This window comes from Myxocyprinus asiaticus, chromosome 4, assembly GCF_019703515.2.
Source record: "Myxocyprinus asiaticus isolate MX2 ecotype Aquarium Trade chromosome 4, UBuf_Myxa_2, whole genome shotgun sequence".
NCBI classification, from domain to species: Eukaryota; Metazoa; Chordata; class Actinopteri; order Cypriniformes; family Catostomidae; genus Myxocyprinus; species Myxocyprinus asiaticus.
Genome location: NC_059347.1, coordinates 20447047 through 20465325, shown reverse-complemented (window position 1 = coordinate 20465325; position 18279 = coordinate 20447047). Strand labels below are relative to the sequence as shown.

General features: G+C 39.3%; 1 protein-coding gene and 1 long non-coding RNA gene across 3 annotated transcripts in view; one reads left to right on the top strand and one right to left on the bottom strand.

The window, feature by feature from the left end:
* The window catches only part of LOC127433757 (uncharacterized), a 59549-nt gene that overhangs the window by 1930 nt on the left and 39340 nt on the right, over positions 1 to 18279 (bottom strand). The gene's annotated exons all lie outside the window — the stretch shown is intronic.
* Positions 1 to 18279, top strand: part of LOC127433671 (neurogenic locus notch homolog protein 1-like) — a 98672-nt gene that overhangs the window by 50065 nt on the left and 30328 nt on the right. For both annotated transcript variants that reach the window (XR_007895912.1, XM_051685766.1), the window contains exons 11-19: positions 1763 to 1996; positions 2101 to 2211; positions 4833 to 5025; positions 5975 to 6120; positions 6214 to 6327; positions 14838 to 14957; positions 15300 to 15452; positions 15530 to 15758; positions 16349 to 16550. Coding sequence is in view for 1 of the 2 variants with exons in the window: in XM_051685766.1 (XP_051541726.1) it covers positions 1763 to 1996; positions 2101 to 2211; positions 4833 to 5025; positions 5975 to 6120; positions 6214 to 6327; positions 14838 to 14957; positions 15300 to 15452; positions 15530 to 15758; positions 16349 to 16550 (1502 nt within the window). In the remaining variant the exon portion in view is untranslated. The remainder of the gene's footprint in view (positions 1 to 1762; positions 1997 to 2100; positions 2212 to 4832; positions 5026 to 5974; positions 6121 to 6213; positions 6328 to 14837; positions 14958 to 15299; positions 15453 to 15529; positions 15759 to 16348; positions 16551 to 18279) is intronic.

Genomic DNA, 18279 nt, shown 5'->3' with positions numbered 1-18279 from the left:
TTTTTTTATTTATTTATTTTTTTTTATTATTATTTAATTTAGCTTCTATCAAAATGTAATCATGGCAGTTTGTCTGAAAGAACACAGAACGTTCAGAGGCCTTACGAATTACACACTTTGAAAATAAGAAAACTTTCATGAATCCAAGAATTTATGCCAGAATGGCTTTACGAACGATTTACACAAACATTTGTTCTGCTCATGTTTCATGAATGTGCCCCAAAGTGTAATTTCCTAACAGGTTTCCCTGAACATTTCACCCACCGCCAATTGGTGAAACAAACAGATAGTCCAGCCCCAAACTCATGCCATTGGTGTCGTGCTGGCATGCATTTCCCAAAAGCATCGTTAGACAACTATTGTTGCAGGTTCCGTCGTTACCAGCATGGTTCAACGATTTAGTGTTTACCAAAACCGTAGTTCCAACGAACATTCAAACAGAATCGAAAAGTTGAGTGGTTGGATCTACAGCTCTCCACATGTGGTTAGAAGCATAGTTTTTTATTTGACTTCGCTGAGGCTTCCATGTCTTCCATTCCATATACTGTATATCTTTCATTCTGCCAACACTTTGAACATGTTTAGATGCATTTAAAGGGATAGTTCACCCAAAAATGAAAATTCTCAGATGAAGATTTTTAGAAGAATATTTTAGCTCTATAGGTTCTCACAATGCAAGTGAATGGGTGCCAACAACCAAAAACACAAGAAGAAGAAGGTGAAAGTAAAAGTTAAAGTGGAGATTGACTGAGCAGGGAGGAGAATTTATAGTAGCAAAAAGACTGAAATATTGATCTATTTCTCATCCACACCTATCATATCGCTTCTGAAGACATTGATTTAACCCATAGTGTCATATGAATTTAACACTGACATATGTGATTTTTGGAGCATCTAAATTTTGGCACCCATTCACTTACATTGTGTGGACCAACAGAACTAAGTAATTCTTCTGAAAATCTTCATTTGAGTTCAACAGATGAAAGAAAGTCTTACACATCTGGGATGGCATAAGGGTGAGTAAATGATGAGAACATTTTCATTTGTGAACTATCCCTTTAAGAAAATTATTCCGGGGTTTTGCAGAAATCGCCGTTCTGAAACGTCACGTAAACAGGTTAAAGACTGTTAAGAGAAAGCACTTTATAACTCACGGTTTCTGATGGAAAAGGCTTTTATGTTTTTGAAGAGTGCGCTTGTGCGTATGTGCTCAAGTGCATCGGGGGAACCCCGAAGTCTGATGTAGAGGAAAACCCCACTATTGCAGCATCTGTTGCATTACACAGTGCATCCAGCTTTTCTGTTTTCAGCAGCTTTCCCACATTCAACCGCTTTCTATACGAGTAAATGAGCTATTTCAATTTGATATCGATTTGATCTCTGCAAAAGTTATTACTCCACCCCCTGCGTAACGTCATTAATGACAGCTCTATGTTATTGAACCAACGTGGTTTATACAAAGGATGTGCAACATAGTTACTATGGTTTCAGAAAACAGTCGTGACTCTCTAGTTAATTTCTCCAACGATGCATCGTACTATGGTGGTTAAGCAGTGAGTTACGTTGTTATATGGGAAACACACCCCTGGTTGGAATGCTCAAGCAAACAATGCAATGTTTTTTTGTGCCACAGAGCCAGAGTGTTTAAACTTTTAGAGGGAAATAACATGGAACCAGGAATGACATGGAAATTCATTGATCAAAAGTATGTGAGCCCTGTTTCTTAATAGATTCAAAAAATGAAATTGAGTTTTCCTTTTAGGATACACTGGGCAGCACTGTGAAACGGATGTAGATGAGTGTCTGTCAAACCCATGTCACTACGGCACCTGTAAAGATGGCCTGGCATCCTTCACCTGTTACTGCCGTGCAGGTTACACAGGCCGTCTGTGTGAGACCAATATTAATGAGTGTCTGAGTCAGCCGTGCCAAAATGGAGGCACCTGCCAGGATCGTGAGAACGCTTACTTATGTGTCTGCCCCAAAGGAACAGCAGGTGCCACTACAACTATTCTAGGCTGAAATCTGCAAATGTTTAACTTATTAATCAAAGTTGAAAGTTTTTCTGGACATTTACATTGCCTACTATTGTGTTCATAGGTGTGAACTGTGAGATCAATCTAGATGACTGTAAGAGTAATCCATGCGATTATGGAAGGTGCATTGACAAGATCAATGGTTATGAGTGTGCCTGTGAACCAGGATACACAGGTGAGTGGTGTCAGACTGTTTTCACACAAAGAACCAAACTCAGACCCCTTTAAGTGGACCAAAAAGTGAACTGAGTGAAAAAAGACCCAGTCCCTGGCCTTGAAAGTGGGCTCAGATCTCATTTTGGTCCATTTTAGATATATGAGGGTTTTAGGGTGCTTTCATGCATTCACTTTTGATGTGCACCCATGTTCGTTTGATGTTTTATCCAATCTGCCAATATAGCCCAGGGGTATTCAGTTAAAGTTCCAAGATGTCCGGTCTCGACATTTTCGTCCCACCAAAGGTCTGGACAATAATAACTTGTTTCATAGCCATTCTGACTAATGACCATGTGTAAGAAATGCTCATTTATTTGGAATAATGTAATTTATATAAAGTTGGCAGCAATAGTACTTTGTAAAATAATAATAATAATAATAATAATAATAATAAAATAAAAAATCTGAAACAGTCAAAAAAGTCTCTTAATGAGGGCAAGAGTGAGGATATCGGTGGCCCAAAGACAACCAAAGAAGCGGGCTATGAGGGATCTTCTACCGTTTATATATATATATATATATATATATATATATATATATATATATATATATATATATATATATATATATGGGGTCATAGGAGGCCTTGTGACTGAGGAAGGATACCGTATAGGGGTACGGGTAACCCCCTGAGAGAAAATGTAGGTAATGTAAAAGTCTTAATGAACTATTCTTATATTATCCTTGATATGTGAATCTATCAAAAACGAACAAACAATACATCAAAATAGTACAGTTTAAAAATACTGTTTGCTATAGTTAAGTATAAATGGCCTGACAATCAAATAATGGAAATTTTTTTCATAATAAGCAGAGAACTCGTAATTTCAGAGTTTTGGTTGTCTTTTTTGCCATCTATGCCAAAGATGATGTTATCTCTGACTGATTAATTTTCACAAAATGTAAACAAAAATCTATTTGTTTACTATCAATAGGCTCGAAACATTTCTGATTAAAGCTAATTTTAGACAAAAAACAAAACAAAAAAACGTTTATAGTCTAAAGGGCGATCTGGAACGACGATAAATTGTCCTATCACAAACCTTGCTTAGCTGAACCGTCAGAATCATGTCAGACACATGAGGATTGTTTCACTTTACCTAATTTTCATTTTCTGCAGTGTGTTTTAGCAAAAGATGTCATTATCCATCAATATTGCTGCTCACTGTATTTCTACTGTCGTTAAAATAACCATGTCTGCAGCTCTACTATGCGGTGCCTCATGTCGCGGGCCAGGGGAGACAGGCAAGGCGTGCGGAGTGCTTAAATGAAGGGTGTTCGGTTCTAGAGAAAATTATTCAAGGATACAGCGCTGAAAAATCAGTGCTATCTACGCCCCGGAATGCTTGAGGTGTACACTGCTCCATTGTTTTGTCATGCTGCTAACCTAAAGTGTAGAAATGGTGAGATGGGGCAACCATTGTCATGATATCTCGCGGTCCGGATGGAACCAGTCCGGGATCCAGACCGCGGTCCGCTAATTGGTGACCACTGATATAGCCAATCAGAGAAAGCTCTCTGCCTCTTTGCCTTTTATATGTTTGGGTTTGCTGACATCATGCTGACTGACATGTTTTTCGGGGGTGAGTTTTGGAGAGAGGAAAAAAAAAAAAGAAATTGGGGTGGGTCTAATTTAATGGCCAAGTCTAGTGGGAGTTAGCATAACAATGTCAACTCTGCAATCAAAAATCAGAGATTTGAATATGCACTCACCCATTTCTCTGGGCCATCCACATTAAATCCACAATAAATGTTATAGCTCTGTACTCTTACTGTCTGTCAAAATTATTGTCTCTGTGTCTATTTCTATTGCTCCAGGTATTTTAGGAGAAACATCTGAGACAAAGTTAATACTTAATTAAAGCATTATCTTTTAACACTCCTAAGCTTTGAAAGAGTGACCTCTGAGCAATAAAATGTTGCTCTGTATTTGGTTTTAGCAGCTCTCTCTTGAGTTGTAGGTGGTATGTTTAGCCCAGGTCTTATCATTGTAGAAGAGACAGGGAGTCAACAAAGAGTTCAACAGGTGAGACAGACAACAAAGCAGGGTGGGGAGAGACAGCTGGCCAGCGAGCACACACTCTGCCCAGGCTGCGGTGTTGGCTTACAGTCTCGCCCAATCCCCCACCTGCCGAACAGACACGCAAGCCACCCCACTCCCCCATACAGCCAAAAGATCTCCAGGACATCTGGGAGTTTGAAAGAAGAAAAGATTTGCAAAAGATTTGTGAAAGTCGATCTTTTAAAAGGGGGAAGTTGGCCGGTGCTTTAAAGACAAGTGACAAACGAAACCCCTGCCTTTATGCTAGGCATTGTGTTTGGTGAATAGTGGTGCTGCCTGAAGTGGAGTCTAAAAGCTGGGCCTTAAGCCTAGGATTTCAAGAAAAAAAGGGAATGGCCAGTTGAATTGAATGGTGTCGATTCAGGACTTACGGCTTGCAAAGTTTGATTCTTGAAGCATTAGTTACTCTATTTTAAAAATGATAACACTCAGCCTTGACATCAACAACAAGAATTTGATCAAGGTTTTGAAAATATGACTCTTTTCAACCTTTGTTATAATTCTTTCTTTTTTTGTAGGGAAAATGTGTAATATCAACATTGATGAATGTGCCATCAACCCCTGTCACAATGGTGGAACCTGCGTTGATGGAGTCAATGGCTTTACATGTTTGTGCAAAGAGGGCTACCATGACACTACCTGTCAATCACAACTCAATGAATGCCTTAGCAACCCCTGTATCCATGGACATTGTGAAGACAAAGTCAATGGGTGTGTACTATTTTTAAACATATACACACTGCATATTTGATTTCTATGGCAAATAATTCTTACAAAACAAACATACAATCAGCTGTAATTTTTACAAATAATAGATTTTTTTTAAACAGGTCATGGCATGAGAAATACAATTTTCCATGATCTTTTAACATAAGGGGTCAGTGTACAATTAAAACACACTGTAAGTTTCAGAACTCAAAACTTCCTCCTCACTGCAAAAAGAGCATTTGTTGAAACCAAGCTGCCAAAACGACTCGTTCTCTACTTCCTCCACATTGTGATGTCACTGTGGTAGACATTTGCATCTGACTGCCTCCACAATAACACATCAGCACCTACTTCACCTCTGTAGCCCCACCCACTAGCAATGAGATGGCAAGTAGAGAGCACGTCAGTCAAGAGCACAGAGCCAATCACAACAGTGGGCGTTTAATGTCAAGTCTTAAAGGAGAAGCAGTACCAAAACCTAGCATTTCAGACAGAGGGTCAGAATGAGGGTGAAATATTGTCATGTTTTACAAAGAAATGACAGGTTTTTTTGTGCAAAAAATACTAATATTATAAGTGAACCGACTTTTTTTTTTTTTGCCATGCCATGACCGCTTTAAACCTACTAAACAATGTGACTGATACCAGCTAAAGGTGGTCAAGCTGATTTTCAGAACATAGCAGCTAATTTTTTGAGCTTGTCCTCGACCAGCCCTAAACAGCTTGCCCAAGATGGTCAACCAGTACAAATTCGGGTCCACTTTCTGAGAGTCCTGCTGATCAACCATTTAGACCAACCTGCACCAGCTATTGACCATAAATGACCAGCTAGAATCCATGTGAAACCGGCAACCAAATAAGGCTGGTTTTAAATGCATTTTCAAGCCAGTGAAGAGGCTAACAGTTCCAAGTCTATAAGAAAAATATAAAATAAATATCTTGTTTCATACAGATATAACTGTATTTGTGATTCGGGCTGGAGTGGCATCAACTGCGACATCAACAACAATGAATGTGAGTCCAACCCCTGTATGAATGGAGGCACCTGTAAGGACATGACCAGTGGCTACGTCTGCACATGCCGTGCTGGCTTCAGTGGTTAGTATGATTTACTCCGCTAATGTACAACTGTGTGGTCTCCCTACTGACCCTGACTCAAACTCGCTGTGTCTATCTAACATTTGATTGTAGGTCCTAACTGCCAAACTAATATCAATGAATGTGCCTCCAACCCTTGCTTGAACCAAGGAACCTGCATTGATGATGTGGCCGGATACAAATGCAACTGTTTGCTACCTTACACTGGTATGAGTTCAGCTTTATTCATGTAATTATGGAATTGTTCTTTTTGACTGTGATATTTTTTTAAATATTCAGTAAAAAAAAAAAATAAAAAAAAAAAATCACTGATTTGAGTCAAAAAATAAATAAATAATTGAATCTAATAGCTATAAATATATATATATATATATATATATATATATATATATATATATATATATATATATATATATATATATATATGTATATGTGTATATATGTATATGTGTATATATTAAAATCCCCATGAAATGGCTTGAAGATCGCAGTTTTCTTTCCTGTGTGGACATATTTCCTATTGAATAGAGTATACAGTAAATAGCCAATAGCCTTTAGTTTACATCACAACTGTGAACCATGACTTGTTACCTGCTATTGTTAGTCAGTTGAAGATGGTATTAGGAGAAGGTAAATATTTGGTCTTTTCTCTTGAAAAAGGAAAGTATGTAAAAGTGTATATCTGCTAAAAGTTTATTTTGTCAACATTTAGGAGTACACTAGCACAGTGTTTCCCAAACCTTTTTGTCGTAAGTACCCTCACAGCACGATCAGGAAGGCTCAAGTGCCCGTTCATTGACACAAAACCAAAGATGTATTCCAAAGACTAAATATAATTTAATGTTATCATTAGTATTGATTATTATTGATCAGTCAGTATTGGGTTGATATATTGACATTCATATTAGGGCTGGGCATTGATAAACATTTCCCTATTTGACAGCAATTCACAACATCTTGATTCAATTTTGATACAATGTCCGTTTTGCATACATATGAAATACATTTTCTGTTAGCTAATGCTGTTAATTATACAGTGGACCTTCTAACTTGGTACATTATGAAATACAAATTAAACAAATTGTATTTTATCATTAGTTTTTCACCATTTTGTTCAAATTTCAGCTTTTTACAAATTTGCAAATTTCATGTATTCCATTAATAGAAATGATGTCTTCATTTTTTGATCAACAACTAACTGTAAAGAACTGAAAAGGTATTAAAAGAGACATTTATTCAATGGCAAATGATTTGCATAGATCTCATCTTTGAACACATATTACAAAGGAAGAGACAAACGAAACATTTTCTCTCAACACGCAGTGAAAGTATCTCGGTGCTGCACTTTGGATAGAGTAAAAGATCGATCTTAGGATTTTAAGAATCGATATCGGGATTGTTCAGATAAAGATCGCAATTAATTGGAAAATCTATATTTTTACCTATCCCTTTTCCCTATTATTTTTATATTAAGCCATACATTTTGTTTTATAAGTTCAACGTAGCAAAATCTAATTCTTTTCATGGACCCCCTGGAACCTGCTTACATACACCCAGTTGGGAATCACTGCAATAGCATGTACCGGTAGTTGACCTCAAAGCTAACAGATAAAAGACAAAAGACACAAGATTCCAGTTTTGTTTCAGGTTGTCTTTAAATAACTTCTACATAGCTAGCTACTTTTTGTTATTTGCTTGTATTGTAGCTAACTACTTTATTAAAGGGTAGTTTCACTGTAGTTCATCTACTTCAATATATGAGTAGCTCTCAACTTGGTAACTACGATTTTAAAGTTGCTTCCCCAACACTGTGTACATGAACTACACTGTAAGTTCAGAAACAGGACCTGCCCTCCCTTAACCTATGCCCTGTTTGTTGACAGTGGCCCCTCAATGAGCCTTGCATGCATCTCTGGTGACAATTCAGGAAGAATTGTATTCAGTAGACTACACATTCTTTCCTCTCACTGTGTTATTTGACACAACAGAAAATGATGATCTGCCTCTGGAACCCAAATCATATTTATTCCCAGTGACTTGCTTTTTTGGAAAAATCAACACAGCTATATCAAGAATAACAAAAATCTAGCCCTAACAGGGTGGGAACTGTAGCCTGTCACATTTCCTGTTTGCCCTACATCCTCTCTCACAGAAACACAAATGGCCAGACAATGGCAGGAAAACCTGCTGGCATCCTGCAGGGGCCAGTCATAGTGGAAACTGATAGGCCAAATGTGCTTCGCTTGCTAGAACTGACAGTCTAATCTCCAACAGAGCATCTTGAGAGAACCTGTGCTTAATCGGAGTGTCATCTTCTAAATTTAGGGCTTTTGAGATTACAAGAACATCCTCCTTAAAGGAGGAACATCTAAGAGTGTGTCTTGAGAACATCTTAAATTGAATATTTTGCCAAAGAAACCCTTGAATTCCTTGATTAGACAAAGTTATGGAGTACACTGAAAAAAATTACACTAATTTTCTTAATGGGTACTTTTGTCATGATTTCCAGTACAAAAATCTTCACATCTTTAAAGGGATAGTTTACCCAAAAATGAAAATTCTCGAGTCAATTGGCGCTGTGCGAGGTTCGGACGTGTGAATGCCTTGGAGCGTGTTTGGGAAAAGTTGGAAGACCTTGAGAATCATAACCAGCGAAACAACATCCGAATTGTTGGAATTCCTGAAGACGAAGAAGGTCGAGATATGGTGACATTCCTAGACGGACTCTTTCCGAGTCTGCTTGTCATAACAGGCCATAAGCTGGAAATTGAGCGAGCTCACAGAGTCCCGGCTCGGAGATCCGCGGAGGGAGACAGGCCCGATCAATTCTGGCCAAATTTCTGAGATCATCCGATAAAGATCTTGTGTTATGCGAGGCGAGGAGTAAAGGAAGGCTTTCTTGGAAGAACCACAGCATTTTCTTGTTCCCAGACTTTGCAAATTCGACAAGAGAGAAATGTGATAGATTCAAGGAATGCAAGAAACTCTTACATCAACAGAAGGTCGCTTTTGCATTGATGTTCCCAGCAAAGTTGAGAATAGGTACTAAGGATGGCTGCAAAATATTTACATGCCCACAGCAAGCGATGTCCTTTATAAAGTCAATGGAATGAGTAAGTCATTGTGTGATACTCTCGATGCAACCGAGTGGACCTGACTCACTGAACATTCACTTGACTGTCCGAGGAAACTGAGCGCCTTATGTGTTTGTTTTTGCGTTGCTTCCGCCTAGCGGCTGGAGTTTGTTTTGTGGAATAACACTCCTTCGGGACAGTTTTTGGATGAATCTGTACGTTCTTTGTGTTTATGCCTCCTCTTGAATGGAGTTTGTTTTGTGGAATAACGTTCCTTCGGGACAATTTGTGGATGAATCTGCATGTTCTTTGTGTTTATGCCTCCTCTTGGATGGAGTTTGTTTTGTGGAATATTTCTTGCAAATCATTAGAGTGATTAGGGCATTTGTTACACTCATGTAACAGCTGAATGGGCGGGCTAACTGAACATTCATTCGACTGCCCGAGGAAACTGTACGTTTTTTTTTTTTGTGTGTGTGTGCTGGTTCCGCTAGCAGCTGGAGCTTGTTTTGTGGAGGAACACATATTCGGGACAATTATGTGGATGAATCTACACATTCTTTGTGCTTATTCTGCCTACTGGCTGGAGTTTGTTTTATAGATTATTTTCTGTTGTGTAATTCTGTCTCACAAAACTTGTATATAAGCACTGGACTTGAGCAATCCATTGGCAAAGTTGTCGCGGGGGCTCTCGTAGGCGTACATGGACTGTTTGTGTTTAGAGGGATGGACACCGGTTGGTGCTGTCGTGCGCAGGATTAATGCGCATGTTTTTCTTTTTTCTGTTTTTTTTGTTCTGGGGTATGTTTGGGGGTTGATTGTTGCACATAGTGTTAATATAGTGTTTCTTCAAGAAATGCATCTTTCCCACGCAGGAAGCTGAAAAATTTGGGAAATTATGGGGGGGACATGTTTTCTTTAGTGCTGGCTCAAGTAAGAGCAGGGGAGTCATTACACTGATAAGTAAACATCTACAATTCAAATGTCTCAAACAGATTAAAGATAAATTAGGAAGAGTCATTATTGTTTTAGCAGAAATTCAAAAGGTTCAAAAGGCAAAGGTTGATTTTGGCTAATATTTATGCACCTAACGCTGATGATCAGGGCTTTTTTATAGATCTTGAAGGGATGTTGCAAGCCGTTGGCACCCCTCATGATATAATATTGGGAGGAGACTTTAATCTTTTGATGGATTCAGTCCTTGATCATAGTGAAGCAAAAGTGTGTAAGCCCCCTAGAGCAATATTGACGCTTCACAGGATGTGTAAAAATCTTGGTCTTACAGATATTTGGAGACTTTTGAATCCATCTGGTAGGGACTACACATTTTTTCATCAGTCCATAAGATTTATTCTTGAATTTTTTTTTTATATCAAAGTCCCAGATTTCATCTGTTGTTGATTGCTCAATTGGAAACATTTTAGTCTCAGAGCACACCCTGGTGAGTTTAGAGGTGTTGACACATTTGGAGAAAAATAAATCATATAGTTGCCACTTTAATGTATCCCTTTTACAAAATCCTGAATTCCAACAAATGTTAAAGGCTGAAATCAATGTTTATATGGAGACCAACTGGTCCTCAGTATCCTCTGTGAGCATGGCTTGGGAGGCAATTAAGGCGGTTCTTAGGGGTCGGATCATACAGTATGCCTCATTCATCAAAAAATCCAAAGCACGAGAACTCGTGGAGTTGGAAGGGAATATTAAAAGTGCAGAGGCAGAGCTGAAGCGCCGTATGTCATCTGATGGCCTCAGAGAATTGACCCGATTGAAATACAGATATAATACTATTTTGTTGCAGAAAGGTGGAGTTTTGGCTATTCAGGGCAAGACAGACATACTTTGAGTCAGGAAAACTTCTGGCTAGATATATAAAACAGAGAAAGTCTTTTTCTTCCATTCCCTCAGTGAAATCTGCTGGTGGTGAAATATTTACCTCAGCCGATGATATTAATGCTTTTAAAGAATTCTATCTTGATCTCTATAGTTCCACGTCTTCATCTACTGATGAAGATATTACAAACTTTGTGGAACCATTAGAACTTCCTAAACTGACGGCTAAGCAAAAAAAATTCTCTTGATTCTGAGATAACCTTGGAGGAGCTTGGTGAGGTAATTAAGGCCTTGCCTACAGGCAAGGCTCTGGGGCCAGATGGCTTTGCCGCTGAATTTTTTTAGATCTTATGCTACAGAACTGGCTCCACTTTTGCTAGAAGTTTTTATGGAATCATTAAAGAATGGAAAGCTTCCGCCAACCATGACACAAGCACGGATCAGTCTGATCCTTAAAAAGGACAAAGATCCAAGTGAGTGTGAGTTAATGTCCAATTTCCCTGATCCAGCTAGACATTCAGATATTTAAAAAAATTCTGGCTAATTGATTAAGTCAAGTTATGACATCTCTTATACATATAGATCAGGTGGGGTTTATCTGGGGCCGCAGCTCTTCTGATAACATTAGGTGTTTCATCAGTATCATGTGGTCAGTGGCGAATGATCAGACTCCGGTCGCTGCCATCTCACTTGACGCCGAAAAGGTGTTTGATATGATAGAATGGGATTATCTTTTTAAGATTTTGGAAATATACGGGTTCGGGAATACTTTTATTGCATGGATTAAGTTACTTTATAGACACCCGGTAGCGGCGGTACAAACAAATGGATTAATTTCAGATTATTTTACTCTGGATTGGGGCACCCGGCAGGGTTGCCCCCTTTCCCCATTATTGTTCTTTCTTGCCCTGGAACCATTAGCAGCCACGACAAGAAAGGAAGATGATTTCCAGGGGTGTTGGCAGGAGGTATGGTGCATAAGCTTTTGCTTTACGCAGATGATATTTTTTTATTCGTCTCCAACCCCATTAGATCTATGCCTTGCCTCCAGAGAATTATTAATTCCTCAGGATACAGAGTCAGTTGGTCTAAATCCGAAGCTTTGGCTCTGACAGACTGTAGATGTCCCCCTCTCTTATTTCAAGCAATTTGATAGCATAGCGAAGTCCTTCATTTGGAATGATAAACGTCCCGGATTACATTTCAATAAATTGCATAGGCCAATTGACAAATGTGGGCTAGGCCTACCCAAGATTTTGTTTTGTTATTATGCACTCGGTCTCAGACATTTGGCTCATTGGTCGCTTCCACCTGAGAGAGCCCCTCCCTGGTTTTGTATTGAACAGGAAGTTCTTGCCCCTATTTCGCCATTGGAAAATCTTTCTAACAAACTAATCGGAGAAGTTAAGTTACACCCCGTTATCTCACATTTGCACTCGGTATGGACAAAAGTGTCCAGAGTGTTTAATACAGACATTTATTTAAATGTTGCCTCGAGCATATGGCTGAACCCAAAATTCTGTATTAATAAGTCCCTTTTCTGCTGGTCAAAGTGGATTTTGAGGGGGGTTACTACACTTGGTGACTACACTATATGAGAGTGGAGTGTTGAGATCTTTTGAAAATTTGGTTCAACATTTTGGGATTCCCAGATCTCAGTTTTATTGGTAATTACAGCTGCGCCACCTGCTCTGTACTATTTTTGGGAGTACCATACACCCACCTAAAGCGGCAGATAATCTGGGAATGGTGATTACTGCTCTTGAAAAAGGTCATGAGGCTTCAGTGTATTACTTCCTGCTAATTCAGAGTCTGGGGGACGTAGCTTTAACTTCTATCAAGCGATTATGGGGAAAACATTTAAACTTGGTATTGGAGGAGGGAGTGTGGGCTAGGATTCTGAAAAATGTCAAGTCTGCATCTAGAGATGCAAGGGTTCGCCTTATGCAATTCAAGATTTTACATAGATTTTATTGGACCCCATCTAGATTGTATAGGCTTGGACTTAAAGACACACCCACCTGCTGGCGATGCCAATCGGAGGATGGAGACACGGCCCATGTTTTTTGGTGGTGTGTTGAGATCCAGGAGTTTTGGTTGAGGGCTCAGAGTTTTGTGTGTGACGTGTTGGGCACTCGGGTTTCGTTTTGCCCCAGAATCTGTGTTTTGGGTGATGGGGTGGTCATCGATGTGGGGAACAGACATATAGAGAATTGGGTTCTGACCAGTGTGATGATTGCCAGGCAGATTATTTTGAGGGGCTGGAGGTCGGCTGGAGTGCCCCCATTTCGGGAGTGGTGCACGGACATTGGGAGGGTGGTGGCTTTTGAAGAGGTGTCATTTGGAAGAAGGGGTAACTTTGTTTTTTTTTTGTTGGGAAATGGGGTAAATATTTGGAGTTTTTGGAGGGCTCTCGGGGGGGGGGGGGGGTATATATATATTTTATTTTGTGTGTGTGTGTGTGTGTGTGTTTGTTTTTTGTGTGTATATACTCGTATGTGACCACAGGGATGTTTGTTGGGGGTCAGGGTGGGGTTGGGTATGTTTTGCTCTTCTTTATTTAATGTAGGAATCAATACATTAATTGAAAATTTTCTCATCATTTACTCACCCTCATGCCATCCCAGATGTGTATGACCTTCTTTCTTCTGCTAAATACAAACTATGATTTTTAGAAGAATATTTCAGCTCTGTAGGTCCTTTCAATACAAGTGAAAAAAAAGGACATAAAGGCAGCACTGAAGTAATCCATTCGGCTCCAGTGGTAAAGTCCATGTCTCCTGAAGCGATATGATAAGTGTGGGTGAGAAAAAGATCAATATGTAACACCTTTGTTACTATAAATTATCCTCCCTGACCAGTAGGTGGCGATATGTAGGAAGAATGCAAATTGCACAAAACAAACAAAAAAAGAATGTGAAAGTGAAAGTGGAGATTTATAGTAAAAAAGGGCTTAATATTTATCTGTTTCTCACCAACACCTATCATATCACTTCAGAAGACATGGGCTATGTTCAGACTGCAGGCAAATCAGATTTTATTCTCAAATCAGATCTTTTCAGACAGAATGTCCGCACTATTAATTGCAAGTGATCAAATCAGATTTGCGCATTCAGACATAACCAACCTATCTGCATGGGTTGCTTTGGTAATGACATAGGTGTACCCACGTGACGATGCTTTCAAATGCGGGAATAATGGAGGTACATCATCTCGCTCTCCAAATAAGCTCCCTGTCCAGTCGCGGTGCAGAACTCGCGGTACAGGAGACTAGTAAATATTGTGATGTTCCGTGCTGCAGTCACGGCCGGCTTATGAATACTTCCAACATTTCCGTCACCGATTTTTGATGTCATCGTTGTGTGTCGCGTTAAGAGTGATGCAAAAGACCATTTGAAATCCGATTTGAGCAGCCAGAGCATCCGGACTGAGACGCATCTGAAAAAATCTGATTTAAATCGCATTTGAAACAACCTCCCGATGTGATTTGAATCAGATTCGGAAAAATCAGATTTTATGTGGTTTTTTGCTGTCCAGACTATCAAAACTCATCTGGATACAATCTGGATATGCAAAAAATCTAATTTTTAGTGGCAGTCTGAACGTAGCCATGGATTAAATTTATGGAGTCACATGGATTACGTTTATGCTGCGTTTATGCCACCATTTAGTTGCCATTATTTATATATATATATATATATATATATATACCCCTCACCCCACATTGTAGTGATGAAGCTATGGATTAGAGGACCTTTGAAATAAAAACTATTACTGAAAGATTTTCTGGTTTTATATTTTATCTATAAGGTGAGAACTGTGAGACCCTGTTGGCCCCATGCAGCCCTAAACCCTGTAAGAATGGAGGTGTATGCAAGGAGTCAGAAGACTATGAGAGCTTCTCTTGTGTGTGTCCTGAGGGATGGCAAGGTAATGAAACACACTTAACGTCATATACACCAACAGGAAATTCTGTCATCCCTGCTGAAAAGACTTATGTTTTTTTTTTTGGGGGGGGGGGGGGGGGGGGGTTTCTGGTCCTCCTGCATGGGATGCTGATGTGCTGGAGTCTACACCAGGCTTTTAGACTTAACCAGCTTCAGCTTAAAAACTATGCTGGTCAACAAGCTTCACCAGCACCAAACCACCACTAACCATTGGAATTGCGTGCTGATTAAGCTGGTCTTTTTAGCAGGGGTAGCACCAACATCATGCTTCATTGAAAAAATATACTCATATTTTGTGCTTTGCTGTAAACCTCTCCCATTGTAGGCCAAACATGTGAGGTTGACATCAACGAATGTGTCAAAAACCCTTGTCAAAATGACGCCACCTGTCAGAACTCTTTTGGCAGCTACAAATGCACTTGCAAGTCAGGCTACACGGGCCACAACTGTGAGACAGACATTGATGACTGCAAGCCCAGTGAGTGTTCACTTTGTCTTATTTCTTCATCTCATTTATCTTGCCCTGATGTCTAACCCTTTGTCTTTTTCCTCCAGACCCCTGCAGCAATGGCGGCTTCTGCAAAGACAGTGTGAACACATTCACCTGCACCTGCCTACCAGGTTTCCGGGGCACCAGATGTGAGGAGGACATAAATGAATGTGACAGTAACCCGTGTAAAAACGGTGCAAACTGCACTGATTGTGTAAACAGTTACACCTGCACCTGTCCAGCTGGCTTCAGTGGGATCCACTGTGAGAACAACACACCAGACTGTACGGAGAGGTAAATTATGCATTCGCCTTTAAGCCAATTTGTTTCTGACAGGTCAAAATTGACCAACACAGTTTGTTACTGTTTTGGCTACAACAGGCAATTGTTAATAAAAGAGGCAACAAAACAAACCCAACTCCACTTCCTAGAAACACATAGAGTATAGGCGGAAATAAACAGTAACAGATCCATATCAGAGAACAATTGGCCAACCAAAAATACACCATTACTGCGAAGGAAGACGTCAATGTGGTGGAAGGTTTTGGGCACTATATGGGACCCAATAGAGACTCAACAGGCAGAACATGATTGGTTTCCACATAAATGCCTATAAAAGTGTTTGTATACAGTATACATATAAATTCAATAAAGCATAGTCATCATAAAACAACAAGATGATACTGTAGCTCTGGTGCTCCTTCTTCCTCTGTTGCCTTTTAGCGCCTCCTCTGGTGAACAAATGACTAGAGCAGCATCAAAGGATATCATAAATGATTAGAGTTCGCTTTAATCACGGTGTTTAACTACATGGATTGTTTGAGCTAGTAAATCTCTTTTTCACTTTATTACTAAATTCTAATCCTGATTTGTGTTTCCAACAGCTCTTGTTTTAATGGAGGCACTTGTGTGGATGGAATCAACAGCTTCACTTGTCTATGCCCAGCGGGGTTCACTGGCAACTACTGCCAGCATGACATCAATGAGTGCGACTCTAGACCCTGCATGAACGGAGGCACCTGTCAGGACAGCTATGGAACATACAAGTGCACCTGCCCTCAGGGCTACCATGGCCTCAACTGCCAGGTAACACAACAGAGTAATAGACATTGTGCTAAATGGGCAATCACTTACAGTAAAATTTGGCATTCAGGATACAATACATATATTGTATTTTCACAGTCTTATATTGTAGCTTAAGTTTAATGAAATCAAAGATTTTGTTGTCTAAATGTATATTGCATGTATTAAAAATTTTATGAATGTTTAAATGATATGAATATACATGTATGACATATATTCTTAAATGCAGATTGAACAATTGATGGTTATCGTTATAATTACAGCAACAAACTGATCCTGCTATATTATAATTAGTGATCAACTAGGTTTAGTGTCGATGCCAACATCTAGGGATATCCCAAAAATAATTAATAAAAAAAAGTAATTATATATATATATATATATATATATATATATATATATATATATATATATATATATATATATATATATATATATATATATATTTTTTTTTTTTTTTTTTTTTTTTTTTTTTTTTGACACAACATTCACTTAAATTAAAGATTGCCCTAAAAGATATTTGGAAATATGCTAGCTGATTTCTGTTAAGTGGCCGATTCCAATAATATCAAAATGGCTAAATATTAACTGATTAATTGATATGTTCAATATACAGTGCATTCATAAAATATTCAGACCCCTTCATTTTTTTCACATTTTATGTTGCAGCCTTATGTTAAAGTGCTTTAAATTATTTATTTATTTCACATCAATCTACACTCCATACCCCATAATGACAAAGCAAAAACCAGATAGCTTTGCAAATTTATTAAAAAGAAAAATTTAGGGGCCTGGGTAGCTCAGTGGTAAAATACGCTGGCTACCACCCCTGGAGTTCACTAGTTCACTAGTTCAAATCCCAGGGCGTGCTGAGTGACTCCAGCCAGGTCTCCTAAGCAACCAAATTGGATTAGAGCCACGTGGGGTAACCTCCTCGTGGTCACTATAATGTGGTTTGTTCTCGGTGGGGCACATCCCCCCCCCAAAAAAAAAATTTAAAAAATTTAAATACCACATTGACATAAGTATTCAGATCCTTTGGTATGACACTTAAAATTTAGCTCTGGTGCATCCCATTTCTCTGGATCATATTTGAGATGTTTCTACACTTTGATTGGAGTTTGATTGCACCTGTGGCAAATTCAATTGATTGGACATGATTTGGAAAGGCACACACCTGTCTATATAAGTTCTCACAGCTGAAAATGCATATCAGAGCAAAAACCAAGCCATGAGGTCAAAGGAACTGCCTGCTGAGCTCAGAGACAGGATTATGTCGAGGCACAGATCTGGGGAAGGCTAAAAAATTTCAGCTGCATTGAAGGTTCCCAAGAGCACATTGGCCTCCATAATTCTTAAATGGAAGAAGTGTGGAACAACCAGGACTCTTCCTTGAGGTGGCCGCCCGGCCAAACTGAGCAATCGGGGGAGAAGGGCCTTGGTAAGAGAGGTGACCAAGAACCAGATGATCACTCTGGTTTAGCTCCAGAATTCATGTTTGGAGATAGGAGAAACTTGCTGAAGGACAACCATCACTGCAACACTCCACCGATCTGGGCTTTGTGGCAGAGTGGCCAGACGGAAGCCTCTCCTCAGTGCAAGACACTCAAAAAAGCACCTAAAGGACTCTCAGACTGTGAGAAACAAGATTCTCTGGTCTGATAAAATGAACATTGAACTGTTTGGCCTCAATTCCAAGCGTCATATATGGAGGAAGCCAGCCACCGCTCAT